Source organism: Ambystoma mexicanum, chromosome 13 (genome assembly GCF_040938575.1).
Source record: "Ambystoma mexicanum isolate Mex_15411 chromosome 13, UKY_AmexF1_1, whole genome shotgun sequence".
Taxonomy (NCBI): domain Eukaryota; kingdom Metazoa; phylum Chordata; class Amphibia; order Caudata; family Ambystomatidae; genus Ambystoma; species Ambystoma mexicanum.
The window spans coordinates 103,231,174-103,249,216 of NC_090938.1; the positions used below are offsets into that span (position 1 = coordinate 103,231,174).

The window sequence follows — 18,043 nt, forward strand, 5'->3', positions numbered from 1 at the left end:
CCTTGAGGCCTTCTTCCAATTCCACATTATGATACAAAAAAGGGTCTGAATTTTAATTAGTCTCTTATTGGTTCCCTGCTTTTCCTCAAAGATACCACTAGTTTTCTAAGTGTACCCTACCCTCAGCGGCTGTTTTCTTTATTGCTTAAAGTGCAAGTCTAGCTCAAGAGCAGCAGAGAACTTTACAACTGGAGGCTACCAGTGTTGGGCTTGGCATTTTATACAGTACCGCAGTAGTGTTGTTGGAGGGTGAGAGGGATTTGTATTCGTCCAACAGGTATTGTTGAAAGAGTCATATTTGTAGTGTTTTGCAGAACTGGAGGATTGTATAGGCATTTCAACTGGATTGAGTTCCAGATGGTCGGACGTGGCAGGAGAAGGACTGCATGCGAGTCGCTGGTGGTCGCGTAACTTGTTCCTGTTCTCATTGAGAGTAATTCCATGCAACAAACAGGTCTTCTGCCTTCTGAATGTCAATAAAATGGTCCAACTCGGAAGTCATTAGAAAGATCTTAGGGTAGAGGCTGCATAGCTCCAGTTTTGGTTGTGCCACCAGGCCGGAGGCCGTCGGCAAACGTAGAAGGCTGGCGTTTCAGTTCAGACAGCTTCTGAGTTCACTGGCAAAGCACCACATTCTGAAGCATTGTTGCCTTGATTCCAGGCTGGCAGTGCTTGAACTCAATTGGGTTTGTGAAGGATCTGTTTCAAGACGGAGTCGCACATTTATACCCAAATACTTAAAACAAAGCGCCAATGCCGATCCCATACACCTCTCCTCGACTCCTAAACCCCCCCCCTGTTGCATCTCTAGCAATAACCAGCATCAGGAGAAATTGATTGACAAATACCCTCTGTAAGGGAGGCATGGCATCACAAGTGAAGACAGACACTAGAGATGCAAGGATAATGTTTTTTTATTGAACAACAAGGGTTGGAAAAACTCCCATCTTGCCCCATATCTAAAAAGGGGAGCAAACTCTACCATCAAATAATAAATAACACAGTCCTAGTCATGTCTATCAAAATAAAGTGGCCTATACTAAATAAACCGATGGCCTGCCCTTACGCTATTACAATAAATGGGTGCATGTAAAAAGGTGTATGTAAAGGAAAAAAGTGTTAAAAAATAATAGGTCAAAGAGGCTGAGCAAACTCCCTTCCCCACATTTTTAGCACAGGATACGGAGGCACCCTCGGGTCTTAAGAACACACTCTGGCTTTCTGGCACGGGGATGCAGCTCGGGACAAGGGCCAAAGCTTTCCAGTCACTCTTTCGCACCAAGTCTCTTTCGCAGGATGCCTTGGATTTATTCAACAAATAAAAGTTCCTTTGAAAGTTCCATACAATCACTTTCCTTCAGGTTTTCTAAGTTCACAACTTCCAGGTTTCCCAATTCACAATAAGTCTCCCTTGGTCGGGCTCAGACCTTCTATTTGCAATTTCTCAAAGTTTGCTACAGGTCTCCCTGTGCTGGGCTCGGACCCCTCACTTTGCAACTCAATGTGATTCACTTTCCTTAGGCTTCTCTTGCCTTGAAACAAAATCAGTTCATATCCTTTAGGCTCACATCAGTACTCGCTCAACAGAGACCTTCAACTGGGCACTGTCGCTATGCCGGACCACTCCGTTATACTGTATGGCTATTATTCGTCAATTGCTAGCTTCACCTTACCGGCTGTTGGTTTCTTTGTTCATGTCCTTCATTTGGGAGCCAAGGACGATACAACAGCTGTAGCTTCACCTACCCAACTCGGCCTTTCACCCGTGAGGGCTGCTGGTATCTTTTGAATGCAAGGTTGGGGGCATTGTTCTCTTTCGCTCTGTCCTCTCAGGGGTCTCCCTCAGCCGGGCTCGGGCCCCTCTTGATTTGCAAAGTTTTAAAGTCTTTGTACTTCATGTCCCAGAATGCACTTTTCTTATTTCGCTCCCACTTCGTCAGCTCCCCTATACAGCTTTCTGGAGTTTTGAGCGCTGCAGGAGGAAAAGGGGATAACTTGTTGAGGTCAGGGTCTCGCCAATGGCACCTCAAAGGCTTTGGCTTTTCTGTCTTGCCCAGGGGAGGAGGTCTGGTGTGGACACTGCCAGGTAACCACCAGCTGCCCCTGGTTTGGCTCCCTGGAGTTAGAACTCCCTCGCCACACTGCAGCCTCCCCTCTCCTCACAGGCCCAGCAATTAGGCAGTCCTTCTTCCTCCAGGCCTTTCAGGGTCTCTCCAGCTCCAATTTTCTCCTCTCTGCCCCTGTCCACCATCCAGCATCCCCAGATCACTCAAAGTATGTCTGTGTGCTCCACCTTTTATACTGACTGGGAGGCTTAACAGGTTTCAGGTGGCAATGATTGAAAAGGGTGGCCTGACCTTGCCTGGCCTCATTACTGGGAGAAAATGGTGACTGCCCATAGGAATCCCGTGTGCATTGGTTTCTATGGGTATTCTTCATAGCTCTCTTTCAACTCTTCTTCTTCCCAATAGTTTGGTAAATAGGATTTCGAGATTGGAGGTAGGAATTGTGGGAGGAGTTGTTTTTTGAGAGGTGGTGAAAATAGTCAGATGAAGGGGAACGATTTAGGTGTTGTGAGATATAGGCTGTTGTGTTTGTTCTGCTACACCTCCCTTTGATGTGGGTACTTGTTTGAATTGGGGAGGGTGCAATGGGACAAGACTTACAAAAACCTATAAAAGGTGGAGGAAATGTTGAGATGGGGTGTGTTGTGAAGAGGGGGGCTACCACGTCTTACCATCGGATGTCTCACCCCCACTCCCAGAGGACCCCTCACCCAGGTGATCCTCCCGCACTTGTCCACCCCCAGGGTCTGGATCCAAAGGCGCCGGCCATGCCCTGAGCAAGAGATTCCCGGGGTGTAGATAGTGAGACACCCTTTGGTTTCTCACAACGCCTCTCGGAAATGGGTGGACATGTCCTTTCTAAATTGTGAAGTTCCGGGAGCATAGGGTTCAATGCCAACAAGAACAGTTTGCAGTAGATCCCAAAGTAGGAGTCCCTCACTGAATGTGCCGGGTAGATGCCGGAATCATCACGCTTAGGGAATCGATCATTAAGGTTTTGCATATCCAAAAAGCAACACACTTAATGTTGTAGTTTACAAGTGAATTTACTGTGCCCCCTTGGCTGCAGAAGATTTGCATAAACCCACTCGTGGGGGCGCTTAAGGAATAATTTAGTAATTATACGTCACTGTATACACGCCGGGGAAAATGATGAGCTCTACAGCAACAAGGATAAAACCCACAATCCCCTTCTTTTCATCATTCTACGACTGCAGGATGGAAACATGGAAGGACATTTCTATTGCATCCATTAATTGTTCTCCGGCATCCAGACACGAGGCGTCATGGATAAAATATTGCCCAATATTGCGGCATTATAGAATATGCCTACTACGCGGCTAAAAATACTTTTCCAATTTTATGTGAGAAGCTATTGCAGAAAATGGAGGGGTGGGGGACCTAGAATCGAACACAAAGATATTTTAAAATACTTATTGACTGTGAATGCTTTAGTGCACTAGGCAAGTATACATGAATGATAAAAATAATTAAGGCAGGGGGGAAGAAACGAGAAAGCTAATAAGTGGGGCAGGAAGAAGATGAGACCTTTTTTGTTTATTTCTGAGTTCCATAATGTGCTAGCTCACAGAGGTGCCCCTTCTAAGCGTCTAGGGTAAAATGAACCAGACATTGGGTACAATACAACGGTTTGGCGTACACAACTAGATTCTGTTTTCGCGGTTGTGGGGCGGTTGTTCCAGAATTTCGCACCCAATGCTCTGAGGGATCTGCCTCTGCACTTCAGTCTTTTCAACATGGGCATAGTTAGGTTGTTGACCTCTGGTGAGTTTGGAGACTCCAGTAAATACACAGTTCAGTTATTTAGGAGCAATGCTAAGCAGGATCTGAAAAGCAATACAGTTGGTGTAGTGTGTATTTTTTTTGTTGCAGTGGGGAGCCAGTGGTTGTTTTCAGGCCTCGTGAGATATGATCCCAGCACTTAAGTGCCAACGTAAGGCTTGCTGCTTTATTTTGCATGAGTAGCCGAGTAAGCAAGAGAAGAAGGGATAGAAAGGGAGAGAGGACCATAGATATGATATGATAGTTTATTTATATAGCGCCTATACACAATGTGTTTCAAAGCACTTCAAGGCAAGGAAGGGAACAAGGGAAAATACAATGACATTCTTTCAGGCCGTGAACAGTAAGGATGTGAAATTAACTATCGTACTCGGCCTGACGACATTTCAGATAGTGCAAGAGCTAAGACATAGATAAGGAAGAGAGGGGGAGAGTGGGAATGAAATGGAAACAGACAGGCGACTACGTACTAGACCTGATGACATTTCTGGTAGAGCCAGAGAAAACAAAAGGTGAGGGAGAGGGGTGCAGAAAGGGAGGGGAGGAACAAAACAAGCTACTATCGTACTATGCCTGACTACATTTCAGATGGTGCTGGAGGGGGGGCGTGAGGGAAACAAGTAAGGGGAGGGGGGAGGAAATAGACGAGGTTGCTATTATACTAGGTCCAAGGACAATTCTGATAGAGTAAGTGCATAGAAGAAAGTAAGGGGAGGAGGGGAGGAGATGGGAAAAGGGAGAAAGGGAGAGGAGGAGAGAACAGAGAGTAAGCAGTCAAAAAGAGTGGAGAAGGAAGAGGGGAGAGCGAATACAATTGCTGAAGTCAGTAGTAACACAATGTTGCAAGCCTGGATACAAGATGAAGATGGGAACAGCATGATTCAGGGCCACCATGAGAAAGGGTGACACGCCGTGAATCAATGAAGTCCATGAAAGTCAAATCCAGCATTGGCCACAAGACTGTGATGATGGAACCAGAATGTATCAGGACAGACTCCTGCAGAAGTAGGCTCGAAGGGGGGGAGAGCAGGGTAGAAGAATCAAGCAAAACAGGCAACACCTCTGTGCGAGAAGGGGGGACACAAGGGAACATCACAGCGGGACCCGAGAGGTGGGGATGGCCTATGTGGACAGAGGGAGTAAACACATGTTGGTGCATAGAGAGATGGAAGCGTAAGGAGCAGCGATCTGAAGAGGAATTGCAGAACGAGGGCAAGTGTGATGAGGGCAGAGCGTATACAGAGGTCCACTTCTGATCTTGTTGGTGGATGTTCACCTAAGCAGCTTTATCTTCTGGCTGGGCGTCTCCGCTACCTTCTGCACAGCTCTACAGTACGGCATCATCAGACCTCCGCCTCTTCGGGTGATCTAAAGCACTGCTAATCCTGTGGCCCTTTATATACTTCTTAGTGGCTAAATGAACGTAATCTCAAGTGCTTCCTTCTTTGGCCTGTTTGCTGTCGATTACCTCATTCATTAAAAAACGCACCTGCATCTAATTGGGCTCTTAGCCATGTTCTGCTTGGTATGATCGCTTCTTGAGCTTAGAGATGCGATTTTCTTTCCCTGACTGCAAGATACATCAAAATGCAGAATGACTTTAGGCCTTTCACTCACCCACAGATCTTCAATGTTTTCAACCAAAAATCAAACATAATGTGTATTTAGCCAATAGATTACAATAAGCAAGGATCTTCTAAGCACTTTAGGATATATGTGTGCAATGCATGCATAGCTACATGAGGCCTTGATATGGTGATATGGCAAATATCCCTGCACCTTCAGCAAATGCAGAAGTGTATTAGATTACTAAATATATTAACCCCACTGTTTAAAGTGGTTCTTGCCAATCTATGCATGCGAGGATGCACGCTAGGTGTCATGTGTATGCTGTACAAAATGTAATAATAATTTAATAATAATAATTTAGCATTTATATAGCACTACGAACCCTCAGGCATCTGAGCGCTGCTTATTATTACTCACGGGGTGTGGTGCTCATTTATCGACCTCAGAAGGGGCTAAGGTACCAAGTACCCAGGTATCCCGTATTTCCCTAAAGCTGCCCAGAAGGCAGAATAGTGGGGTTTCACAACTGATTTCTGCTGTAAAGTGTTTTTGTCATTCGCAGAAAGGGCTGTGGCAAGAGTTCCCATTCGGGCAGGCAGTATTGCCCGCATGAGCAAGAAGCGGATCCCTGGTCTGTAGCTTGACTGATCACATTCTTTGCATGTCAATCCTTGGGCGAATGGACGGCAGTCCAGCCATGTTCATTGCATGCTCCATGGGGCTAAACAGTGTCCTTCTGGTGGATGTTTTCTTTCCCTTTTGTCCTTTTTTTGTGCAAACGAATGACGCAATGTTCGTGCAGAAAGTCGAAAAAGAGTGAACTTTGATTCCATGGACTGCACTAACTGAAAATCTTGTTCTGCAATGGAATAATGCAAGAGCTTTCAAAGATGTTCTTCATCAGATGGTCAAAAGCAAAAAGTGGTTGTAAATAAACCATTTCCACATATGAAATGGTGCTGGATGGCTCTCTGGACTCCTTTTTCCAAGCTCCTTCTCAGTCTCTAAAGCTAATAATGGACTTGCTCCTCAGTACCCATGCGACTGTATCGGTCTACTCACTGTCGCGTTCCTTCCGCTCCTCTTCGCCACTCAACCTCACGGTTCCATGCACCGCCCCAGTTTGCCTCCTCTCGTTTCCACTCATTCTTTACATTCGCTAATCTCAATTGCAACACGCTGCCCACCCTAATCAAAGCCAACCCGCCTGTGAACCTCTTCAAAATTCCACTTGTGCTCCACTAACTTGATAAAGAGGAGGCTTGGCTGTCCTCTCCTCATCCTGCCCCCCCTAACCTCGACAGATGAGTCTAGTGCAGCCTAATGATGTAATAGAACTTAGTATATTTGTTCAGTACTATTTAGCTTGAAGCACATGGCCCCAGAGTCTAATGTTAAATTTGCAAGTGTCATCGGTTCCATATCATTTTCTGTTTCTTTTGTTTTGTCCGTGGTCTATTTCCCACATTTTTCCCACCTTTAAACGATTCCACCACTTGCTCTAATCATTGTGCTGTTGCACAGGCATCCTTTCAGAAGATCCCTCCACCGCCTTTCAATGTGCAGTTGCCCTCTGCTGAGATTAAAATTCCTATTCTGCAAATAAATACAAATGCCAGTGTTCACATGGTTTGTGGTCTGATCAGCCAGACATCAAAGTTCACCATAGTGCCCCGTGAAACCCACATCTCTGTTTAAACCTCTGCTCTTTGGGTTGAGCGTCTTCTAAAACATGGGCTTGCATGCTCTTCCCTGTATTATATTTGAGAGATTTCCTTTCCAAGCCCAAACCAATGTGTCCTAGTGCCAGGCTATTATGCAAGTATATGCAAAAAGGACGAGCATACTCGTCCTTGGCACTTAAGGGGTTAATGTGTGCCCAAACTGCATGAAGGGGTCTCCTACTGGTGTTTCTCTTGTATGGTTCAAGAGGGCTTGCATGTGGCACCTCATAAGGTTGTGCTGTTCCCCGGCAGGTTCTTGAATGGGATGAGGCTCCCAATATTGGGTGATCTGCACTGCTGTGTTATCAGGTTCTGTGAGGTTGTTATTCTGGTTCTGTGGGGTTGTTATTCTGGTTCTGTGGGGTTGTTATAGTAGATTCAGTGCAGATGTGTTGGAAGGTTTTGCCTCTTCTCTTATTGCATAGTAAATTCCAGCTCTCATTTGATACAGTTCTGATGAAGAGGTTTTCAGCAGTGAAATGCATTCACTATAACACATGCTCCCTCTGCCCTTTAAAGCGGAGAGCCCACTGAGCAAAGCAAAGACCAATGCCTTTAACAAAATATGTTCAAGTGCTAGAATTACAGTAGTCAGTCAATAATAGGCCCCAGAACAAATAGCCAGGGGTTGGAAATATTCATTTTCTACGTGCAGAGGTTTTCAGACTAGTATGCTTAATGCTTACCTGTGTAATGAATACATTAGAACATGTGCTTCCACTGCCTTTTTAACCTATGCAACATGAGCAGAAATACATACATTTACAAATTCACTAGGCCAGCCCCTTTTTTGCAAGCATTTCTCACGTTACCAAATGCACAAAAGACGACAACCAAGTAAAAAAAATAAAGAATTAAAGAGTGCAATATTTCTTCTCCATTTGCAAGCTTTTCTCCTACTTTTGCTTTTTATCTACCACCTCCCGTGATTCCTCACCATTGAACATGCTGGCGATGGCTGATGGGAGGTGTAGTCCAAAACACCCGGTGAGCCAATGGTTGCAGACACCTGGCATAAATCATTTGGTGGCTATTGCTAAAAAGTGGATTGTTGACAAATTCTAGAACAATGTTTTAAAATAGTTTCATATTATGAAGCCACGGTTGTCCTTCATGCGCATGGTTGTAGTTTGACTGATTTGATTTGAGGGATTTATAACGCGCTTGAAACGGACCAAACCGTATAATTGCGCAGGCGACACTTTCAAAGACCAATTACCAGAATAGAATAAAGAACCTGCATCTTGTCCTAAAGGCCAAACAGTTCCAAACAGGCCGGACGGGAGTGATTGTTTTATTTAAACAAAAATGTTTTTAGGGCCTTATGAAACTTCAAGAGCGGGTCAAGTGTCCTAATTTGCCTGGGTATACTATTCCAGAGTCTAGGACCAAACAACGCAAATCTTCTATCTCCTCTTGATACAAATGTAGAAGTAGAAATAGCCAGCAGCGCTTGGTCCTTTGAGCTAAACATTTAGATGGCTGATAAAGCTTAAGCTTGTCCTTCTGGTAGAAGGTGCTAGATTATTCAAACATTTGAATACTAGACATGCTACCTTGAACTTAATGTGATCCTCAACCGCTAACCATGGCATTGATTGACGTGAAGGAGAAACATGGGAAGTGATGTTTAATCTACAGATCTGCATTCTGGGCTTTTTTAAGTCTGTAAAGTAATTTTTTCGGAAATACCCATCAGTTGGTTGTTACAATAGTCCAGATAGACATTCGCAAGTGCTCCCACCACCAAGGCATGGTTCACTTCTGGGATATACGGAAGAGTCTGTCGAAGAAGTCTGAGTAGAAAATTGCTTTCACCTTGACTCCAACCTGGCATGTCTGTGAATGCGTTTCTTGGAGTGTGATGCACTAATTCTAACTTATAAAAAGATACACAAATAAATGAAATTTGTATTGTGAAAATTCAATTGGTAATCGGTATTATGTATCAAACGCATTTAGCACATAGTATACAGTTTGCGATTTTGATAGAAATCTTTGTCAAAGAACACAACAACGTTCAGTCGTACATCTTACAATAGTTCCCCAAAGTTCTGACAATTTACTTTAAATATGGGCTCTCTCAGTCAAAAATAAGACCATTTCCATAATCCAGTCTTAAATTGTGAGGACCTTTTTGAAAGGATAATCCTAGCATATTGTTAAATGTCATGGCCATTGGCAACCAAGGATCTTGTTCAATGAATAAGTGCTGGAAGATGTCCATGTGCGCGGCAGTTACGAAGCTACAATGGGTGCACGTACGTTCAGAGCAAAGCTTGGAAGTCTCATTTCTTAAGCCTAGCTCTGTCGGAGATAGACTGAGCTTAGTCAATTTCCAAGGTGTCCAGGATTCCTGGAAGCACTTATCTGCTTTGCATCTCTATAGACATTGGGGGATGTTTGATGAAATACCATTGAACTCGTCCTTTTTACGTTTCCGCATCTAACTCATACTCCGATCTTCTAGGATTTTCCAGAAGTAATAGGAAGACATGTTCCAATTGCACATTTTGAGCTACATCAGTATAACCTAAAGCTTGGTGGGTTGCTGGACCTTCTGCAGACAGATTAGTGCTTCCTGGTAAATCATGGGTTTTAATGAGGTCAGAGAAGATTCAGACTTTTATCATGCCAATAAAATAAATTCTCCTGAAGAGGGCAACAACTAATACTATGGCAAGTAATATTTCCAGGTGCTAGGTGCTGTGCCAATAATGCCTCCTTACTATTCTTACAATATTTTTAAGACACAAGTGAAATCCACTCCAAATAGGAGCGAAAAAGAAAAACAGACCCCGACCAAGAACAGTTCCTGAGTTATGGCCGTAAGTAGATCCGGAAAAGCTTGAGACTAACTCTTCTAGTTCTTCCATTTAGTAACCCAGAAAAGCAAATTATTTAGGTACTGAAATTAGTTTCCAATAATCATATTTTTAATTAAGCGGTAACCCCAGAGCTGACGGCCATTATTGGCAAGTAATGGCCGAGACCTAAGATATTTAACAAGGGCCTCTGCGCCATTTCCTGCCCTATAATGCCTCTTCGTGGGTGACAGTTATTGGCACCAGAGCATGAGGCTAATTCTAGGGTGCTAATAACTTTAGTTCTCATTAAGTTGAGAAATGGGACGGTGACAGTTTCCCCATGGCAAAAACAAAAAGAAAAGAATGCCAATTATGGAAAACAGAGAGGGAACTGATCTTAGTCTGTTGTCCATTTCCATGGCGACGAAAGGGGGGGTGGTTGACTATAGTGGGGAGGAAAGCAGTATCACAAGGCTGGGCAGGTATGTACATATTGTAGGCAAGTACTGACAGGAGATGGGAAGTGGGGCAGTGTGGAGATGGGGGAGGGTGGGGAAGGGGCAGTATTGGTGCTGCGGCAGGAAGATGAATATGGCAGCCTCTTGCTGAAAAGGGGGCCCAGCAGGCAGGCAATACTGTTTTGTAATGCCCACCTTTCGAGCCCCCTCCTCCCCTATTGGCTCTGAAGTCTTCACAGGTGCAAATACAAAATAGGATATAAATTGACTTGTATACCACATCACTCTGGAAGAGTTGCATAGATGCCAGTCCAATATCATCTGACTGGTGCACATTTTCTTAATAATAATGTTATATGTGTTTGAGTATATGGTGCTTCATACCCAACTCCTCCCACTTCTAAGCACTGTAATAGCAGGTGTTACTTCCCCATTTAATAGTACACAATGTATCAACCTAAAAGGAACCAACAGCTGAGTCAGCATTAGCATAGGATTCAAACTATAAAAGTTAGAATCTGGAAGTGCAGGTCGGCCCCATGGGAGAGGCCAGCAGTTCATTAATGATGCAAGGTCCATTTGTTAACCTCTGTTGTAATCCGGTCACGCAAACCAAATTGTGTGATTCTAGGCAAATCACAAAATCACATAATATACACACATATATATATATATACACTGAAAAATCAATTGTTCAGAAAGTTAAGGAGACCAGATGTAACACAACAAAACCCATGAAATTCAGCGGATGTGAAGTGATGATCACCTTAACTCAAGGTCCCCTCGCTGATGTCCCCCATCGTCTAATTTTGTTTGTCATTGTGAATCCCATCTGTTATGCATGTGCTCATGGGCTTTGGTGGGGGGTATGCCGGGGTGACTACATTTATTGCAACAATACTCTTGAAATTCAGTGCATTGAGAAACTCCAGACCAGCCGGACTCGGCACGTTCTCATTGCCTTACCATAACTGGCGAACTTCTTTGGTTTTTTTCGATTTTACCTAGCAACCATATTGTCCCTTTAACAAAGTTTTTTTCGATGAATTTCGTAGGTTTTTATTGGGGCACCTTAAACATAACGTCCCTTTAACAAAGTTTTTTCAGTGAATATAGTGCCATCCCACCATGAAATTCTTATTATAATCTTTCCTCCGGGGTCTTTCTGTACCTCATGTTTGCAATTGTATTCTCTGTAAAACGCTTAGTGACACCTTCACCTGGTTCAGCGCTATATTAAGTGTTTTTTTTAAAGATTTTGAGCTTAGAGGGTCCACCTACCGGTCATAATCCATCACAGAGATCAGCAGGCTGACCTGGTCCATGTTCTCCGGCGGAATGTCGAAAATGATGGCCTCGTTGTACGTAGGGTTGAGTGTGTTCTTCTTTATCGTGGTTTTCTTCTTTTTCAACCTGCGCCCGTCACAGAGTAGAGACACCTTCACATAAGGATCTAAGGAGAGGCGTTCAGAGGTTTTCAATAAAAGCTACGATAGGTTCCCAAATTAGAAGATATGCATTCAATGTATAAGATAACAACATGTTGATGGTTACTAAATGTCTTTGAGGCCTGAACCTTCTTGTACCAAAGCAATGCATTCGGGAAAATGAAGTCTTGTCCAACCTCAATTAGGTATGCAAGGCTTAAACAGATAACCTCAAGATTTGAAAAAGAAAAGGGCTGGAAACCCAATTTCCAGAAATCATGGATTCACTGTAACGCCCTAGTTCTCTGCTATCAAGTATGTTCAGTCTGTCAGTGATACCAAAAAAGCACTAGTGAAAATTAGCACACAGAGAAGTAGCGTTACCCAAACAGAAGTCATGGAGCAAGGGCTATTTCTGCTTGGATAAGCCAGCGTTCTATTCCCATTCCTGTGCCAGTATCAAAGCTGCAATGTCCAACAGTCACCTGTGACGCAGTACCCCATCTCATTCACCCTCTGTTTCCACTCCCCTCTGCCCCCACCTACCCTCCATGTTTGCCCCATTCGCTCACTTGTCCTCCATCAGCCTTCATGGCTTCCTGCCCACGTCCTTAGCTGGTAGAAATAGAAAAGGGACTTCTATGTTTTCTTTTAAAGGAAGAAAGGCTGTGGGTTCTAATGGCGAGAATGCCTTTCCAGGGAGGCGGTCGGCACTGGTAAGAGCCAGCAACTCCCTGTAATGCTCAGGCCTCGGTGGGGCTGTTACTTTCGGGATAATGGGCCGATGACAGCCTGCCTGGAATGACCGTCTCACTCAATGACATGGAGCTCATAATTGTGAAATGGCCGTCTGCTTGTTATGATCCAATGCCATCAAACCAGTCTTATCCATTCATTCCTACAACAAATTAGATATAGGACTGGAAAAGATGTTGGCTTGAGTAAAACAGTGTTAGCAAAACTGACCGTAATTGTTTTAAAATTTGGGAAATGTTTGCTATAAAATGAATCAAAGTCCTTCCACTGTGTGTGCATTAAAAAATGTTACATGCATGATGAAGCTTCATCCACCGAGTCGCTCAATCTAACCAGTGCAGGTTACCGAACAGTTCAAGATCAGACAAATTAGTGATGTTTGAAGATTATATTTATAAGGCGGTTAATCACCTTTCTTCAACAAGGCAATGAATAATTATGTTTTAAATTATTTTGGGACCCTCTTCGATTAAGTCACCAAACACAGATAACATTTAAACAAAGCACCAGGAATCACAGGCGGGCATGATGGTGGATTTTAAGGTAATCGAAAAATAAAATGTATTACTTCTTCGAAGGATAAAAACCAAACACTCCCATGGACTGCAACTTCTAGTATGCTGCAAAACATGAACACGGGATCTACTGATCTTTCTTAAGGAATATTCGCTTTAACCTCCAAGGATTCGGAGGGAGACTCCCGCAAAATAATTTTCTCAAAATTGTTGCTCTGGCCCGGATCAAGTGTTTCCACGATATGATATGGCATTTATAACAGGCCTATGCACAAGTGTTTCATCAGTTCTTCAGGTGCCCGCTGTTCCGAACCTTCACAATCTAAATCTCGATCCGCCTTTTCTGTTGAATCCCGCTCTTCTCCAACTCTTGAGCTTGTAGCCATTCTCTCCCAAATGTACCTATTTTCCCTCCCCAGCCCCACATTTCAGAGGTCTGTGGCCACCCAAAAGGTGCAAGCATGAAATAGATCGTAGGGAAGTTACAATGGCAAAGAATAAATCTGAATGTGCAAGTGCATCAAGAAACCTGTGGAAGGATATCTAAAGCCATAGAAGGGTGAGAGCAAAAACGTTTTTTTTTTTCTTGAATTCACTTTGTTAAACTATTACTGACTGTGTAATTCTTTCACATATTTAAGGAATTTCACTTAAATGTAATACAGAATTCACTTCAAACACAAGCTTTAGTCTTTATTTACTATTACATCTTTTTGATTGAGTTTTATATTCCAAGGGTAACCAAAGAAGGATATCTTTTGATACCAAATCTGAGTAAGAATTGAAATTCAGGATTCAGTTTTGAATTTACTTTACACAGCTTTTTGGATCTCTTCTTTTATTATATTATAGACCCCCGCCATAGCTGTACCACTTTTTGGGGCAACCCTCTTTTTTGAGTTTTGCCCTGGCTTCTCTGCCACATCATGCTGGAGAATATTTGAGGGGAGTTGTGAGGGGGTTCTTCTGGCTTCTTGTGTTTTACAATTCATTTGGTGTCACATAGTACATGACATATATTCAACACTAACTTTGCCAAGGTTTTACAAGATTTAATCGAAATAAATTACTACACACATAGGCATATTTACAACAAGGCCGACTAGGCCCAGGCCTAGGGTGGCAGATTGCCAGAGGAGATGTATTTGCATTTTATTGCACTTTATTTTCAATTTACTGGTGGTCATTTTTTAAATAAAAAGCCAATTTTGTCTGAGTCTGGCAGATCCACAACATTGTGCAACTAATTTTGAGCTGTTAGTCATTCACTCTGACAGCAAAAGTCTTTCCTGGCCAAACATATATATGTGTGGAAAATTGTGAACAAAGTAATTGTAAGCACTTTGTAAAATAAGTGAACATTAGTCTCTAATCATGTCATTCTGTGCACACAACCATAGTATGCAGTCAAAACACCCCTTGCTTTGCATGTACACATTTATTCTTGGAACAGGCCATGAGTGGAAATAACCTAGGTAGCAGCTGCACTAATAGTAGGCTGAGACCCGGACTCTGCGTTTGTATTTAGTTTGTGATTTAATGACCTGTCATGAAGAAATATAACACCAAATGTTTAAAAGTTGTTTGTTTCCAGAATAACCTCAGAGGTATGGAAAAATACTTGCTGTTGTTTGCCCTCTGTTTAAACGCATCCTGAATGAATAAACCTTTGACGGCCAAAAAGCGCTGTGCCGGTTTCTCATTCTCTTGGTGTGAGTGTCCACAAGCGCTCATTATTATTTCCCATATATGCTGGATGTTTGCAAAAGCTTTATGGTTAGGGGGACTTACATTTATATAAAAAAATATTTTTATCAAAAAGGTAAACACGTACCAAACCCAGCGTGCTTTAGGTATTAAGTGATTCATTCATACAACTCTCACAGACATGTATGACAGATATATAGCTCTTTGGTCATTCTTCTCTCCCCAAAATGCTCTTTAATATGCAAAACAGCCCAAACCTTATTGGTTTTATTGGTGCCACTTCACATTATCGTTGGATAATCACTTTTATATTCAAATACACAACATGCATTTTTGAAACAATGGCAAAAATGAGGGTTTTCCCTTCAGAAAAGTAAATGTTAAAAATGATGCATCATTTTACAATATTAAACGCATACCTATGCTTACGTCAAGTACAGAGTTCCCACACATGGCAATAAAATGATCTTCATAAACAAGCACTCATTGCCCTCCCCGGCCCCACATTTCAGAGGTCTGTGGCCGCCCAAAAGGTGCAAGCATGAAATAGATCCTAGGGAAGTTAAAATGGCGAAGAGTAAATCTGAATGAGCAAGTGCATCAGGAAACCTGTGGAAGGATATCCAAAGCCATAGAAGGATGAGAGCAAAAACTGTGTGCCTAAGATGCACATTGTTTTACAGCTGTAAAGGTGTCACGTAAAGATATCCGTTCAGCCATCTTTACAGAAGCTGCTCAGTGCTAAGCAGGCAAATTGCATTGCTGGGTTTATCATGTGTCTATGATGACATTCTGCTGCACGGCCTGTACAACCAGGAGAACCAACTGCAAAGTATGTCACACAATACATACCTGTGATACTTCTAAGTAATCTTTACATTCATTATATTTTAAATACAAGGTAGCACTTTTACTGCAAAGCAGTACTTCAAACGACAGCAGGACATCTATATCTATACCCAGACATCTCAAAATGTTTCTATGTATTGTACAGTCAAACCAACTCTACAGAGTTAAACATTTTAAATTACCGTAAATGCAAGCTGGCTAGACCCATAGCCTAAACCACACTCACAAAGGTAATATTTTTCTTGAAAACCCCTTTCCATTGCTCAGTTTTACTCTAATAGTGTTGGGTATTTTGAACAATTGAGCAAACAGCAATTATGTAAACAGTTATGTACACCACTTCATTGGTTATAAAACGTGCCTGCAACGTGCATCTACGAGGATTGGCGATATTTCCCACACATTAATATCCAGGGTCAACCTTATCCATAACTCCACCGTGAGAATGCACAGCCAAAGATTCCAAGAACCTTCCTCCACCTGTCTTTACTCTACTCAGGTGTTTATTCTCAGGCAGAGTTTACAATTTCACTTGTGATTTTGCCAATTGTTTAAGTATTTTTATTGGCATTTAAGAAATAAACATCATTAACCCCCCCTTCCCACAATCACCTGGCAGAAGCTATAGCCTTGTTTCATTTCACTACTCTGAAAGATTACAGTTATACATACTATTACATAATGTCCAATATTTTCTAATTGTATGGGCACCATTGATGTACATAGTCTCCTCTGAGAAGTTCCAGAAACATTGACCAATCTTGTTGAAATTTACCGATTTCCTGTTGTAAATTATACGTCATCCATTCCATTTCCATAAATCCCCACAATTTAAACAACCTAGTCATCCTTCCGTTTCCAGCATTTCGCAATGAACAAACATGCCGCTATAATGATTAACATTAAAGCTTTACCATGCACCCTAGAAGGCAGGCGGACCCCCGGATCAAATAAACTACATATCCATTCCCTTGGAGTCAGAACTGCGTCAAAGGCTACCATTGTCTTTAGCTGGGTGGTGACCTTCTACCAAAATTCCCCAATTGCCGAGCACTCCTCAATCCCCTCTCATGCCACATTCCCTCCAACTCTTCTCCGTAGTTGCCAGGTATATTTTATGGAACTTCTCTGTGGATAAGTGCCATTGAACCATGATTTTATACCAGGCTTCTCTGACCTGGATTGACCTCGTCAGCTTGGGGATAATTTGCCCACAGATGTGCCCAATGTTCCCTTTGTATATCAATCCCCAGTGTCCTTTCCCATTTATGCATATATCCCCAAGTTTGACCGGAGTCCCCTTTTATTAAAATCGACAGCTAGCTGCTTGTTACCCATGTGTGTAGTGATGAACTTTTTAAACACCATAAGTTCTATTCCTGCTATTGCCATCCCCCAGAGCTGGCTATCCAGTTTCACAATTGGTAGTATTCCATTCTATCAATTTCTGATAATCCCATGTCCTGTTTGCATTCCATAAAAGTGAGAATGTCGGTCACCTGCATCATATCCCACAACTTCGTATACCCCACCTTCTGCCACTGTCTAAACGCTCCCTGTACGGTCGGAATTGTGGGTTCCCAAATGGAGGAGTGAATGGGGATGGACACGTAAATATGCATCCCTTTTCAAGTATGCCGTGCCATATACCACACACCACAGCCAGTAACTGACTAATCTGTGTGTTCTGGGGACTGTCTCGTATATATTGCCAGAGAATCCCCTCAAGGTGGCATCCCGCCATTCCCTCAGCACTCTCAGCTGTGCGGCCTCGTAGTATTTGATAAGGTCTGGGAGACTCAATACCCAATTATCCCAAGAGGCCATTAAGGTGTGCTACCCTCTGAGTTCTATTACGCCATAAGAATCTCGAGACCATTTTGTTCAATGGTGCGAAAAACAGAGGCGGGAATGATATTGGGAGAGCCTGGACATATTAAAGAACCCGTGGGAGTATCACCATGTTTATGGTGGCCACTCTACCCAACTATGAAATACGAAGTGGGGTCCATTTCCCCAAATCTTCATTCACTTGATAGAGTAGGCTCCGGTAGTTTTCATAAATCTGTGGAATCGCCCTAGCTTTATTAACCCCTAAATATATCTTATACTATTTTTGGCCAACGCAAACAGAGTACAAAGGCAAAGCCTGTGTCTGCGAAACTCCCAATGACAACAGCTCCGACTTCCCCATATTCACCTTGAGACCCGCCACCAATTCCATTTCTGTCAATTCTGACACCAACGCCGATATTGTTGTCTCGGGTGTATCAAAGTCAACAACATGTAATCCATGAAGGCGGCTACTTTTTGCTCCTCCACCTAGAAGGGGATGCCACTTATTGCCGCCTTCTGCAGAGTT

The 18,043-nt window shown here is 42.9% G+C and overlaps 1 protein-coding gene across 1 annotated transcript in view; it reads right to left on the reverse strand.

The window, feature by feature from the left end:
- SYT6 (synaptotagmin 6) overlaps positions 1-18,043 on the reverse strand; it is an 843,909-nt gene that overhangs the window by 23,306 nt on the left and 802,560 nt on the right. Inside the window, exon 5 of the mRNA XM_069633389.1 lies at positions 11,709-11,880. Within this exon, the coding sequence (XP_069489490.1) occupies positions 11,709-11,880 (172 nt within the window). The remainder of the gene's footprint in view (positions 1-11,708; positions 11,881-18,043) is intronic.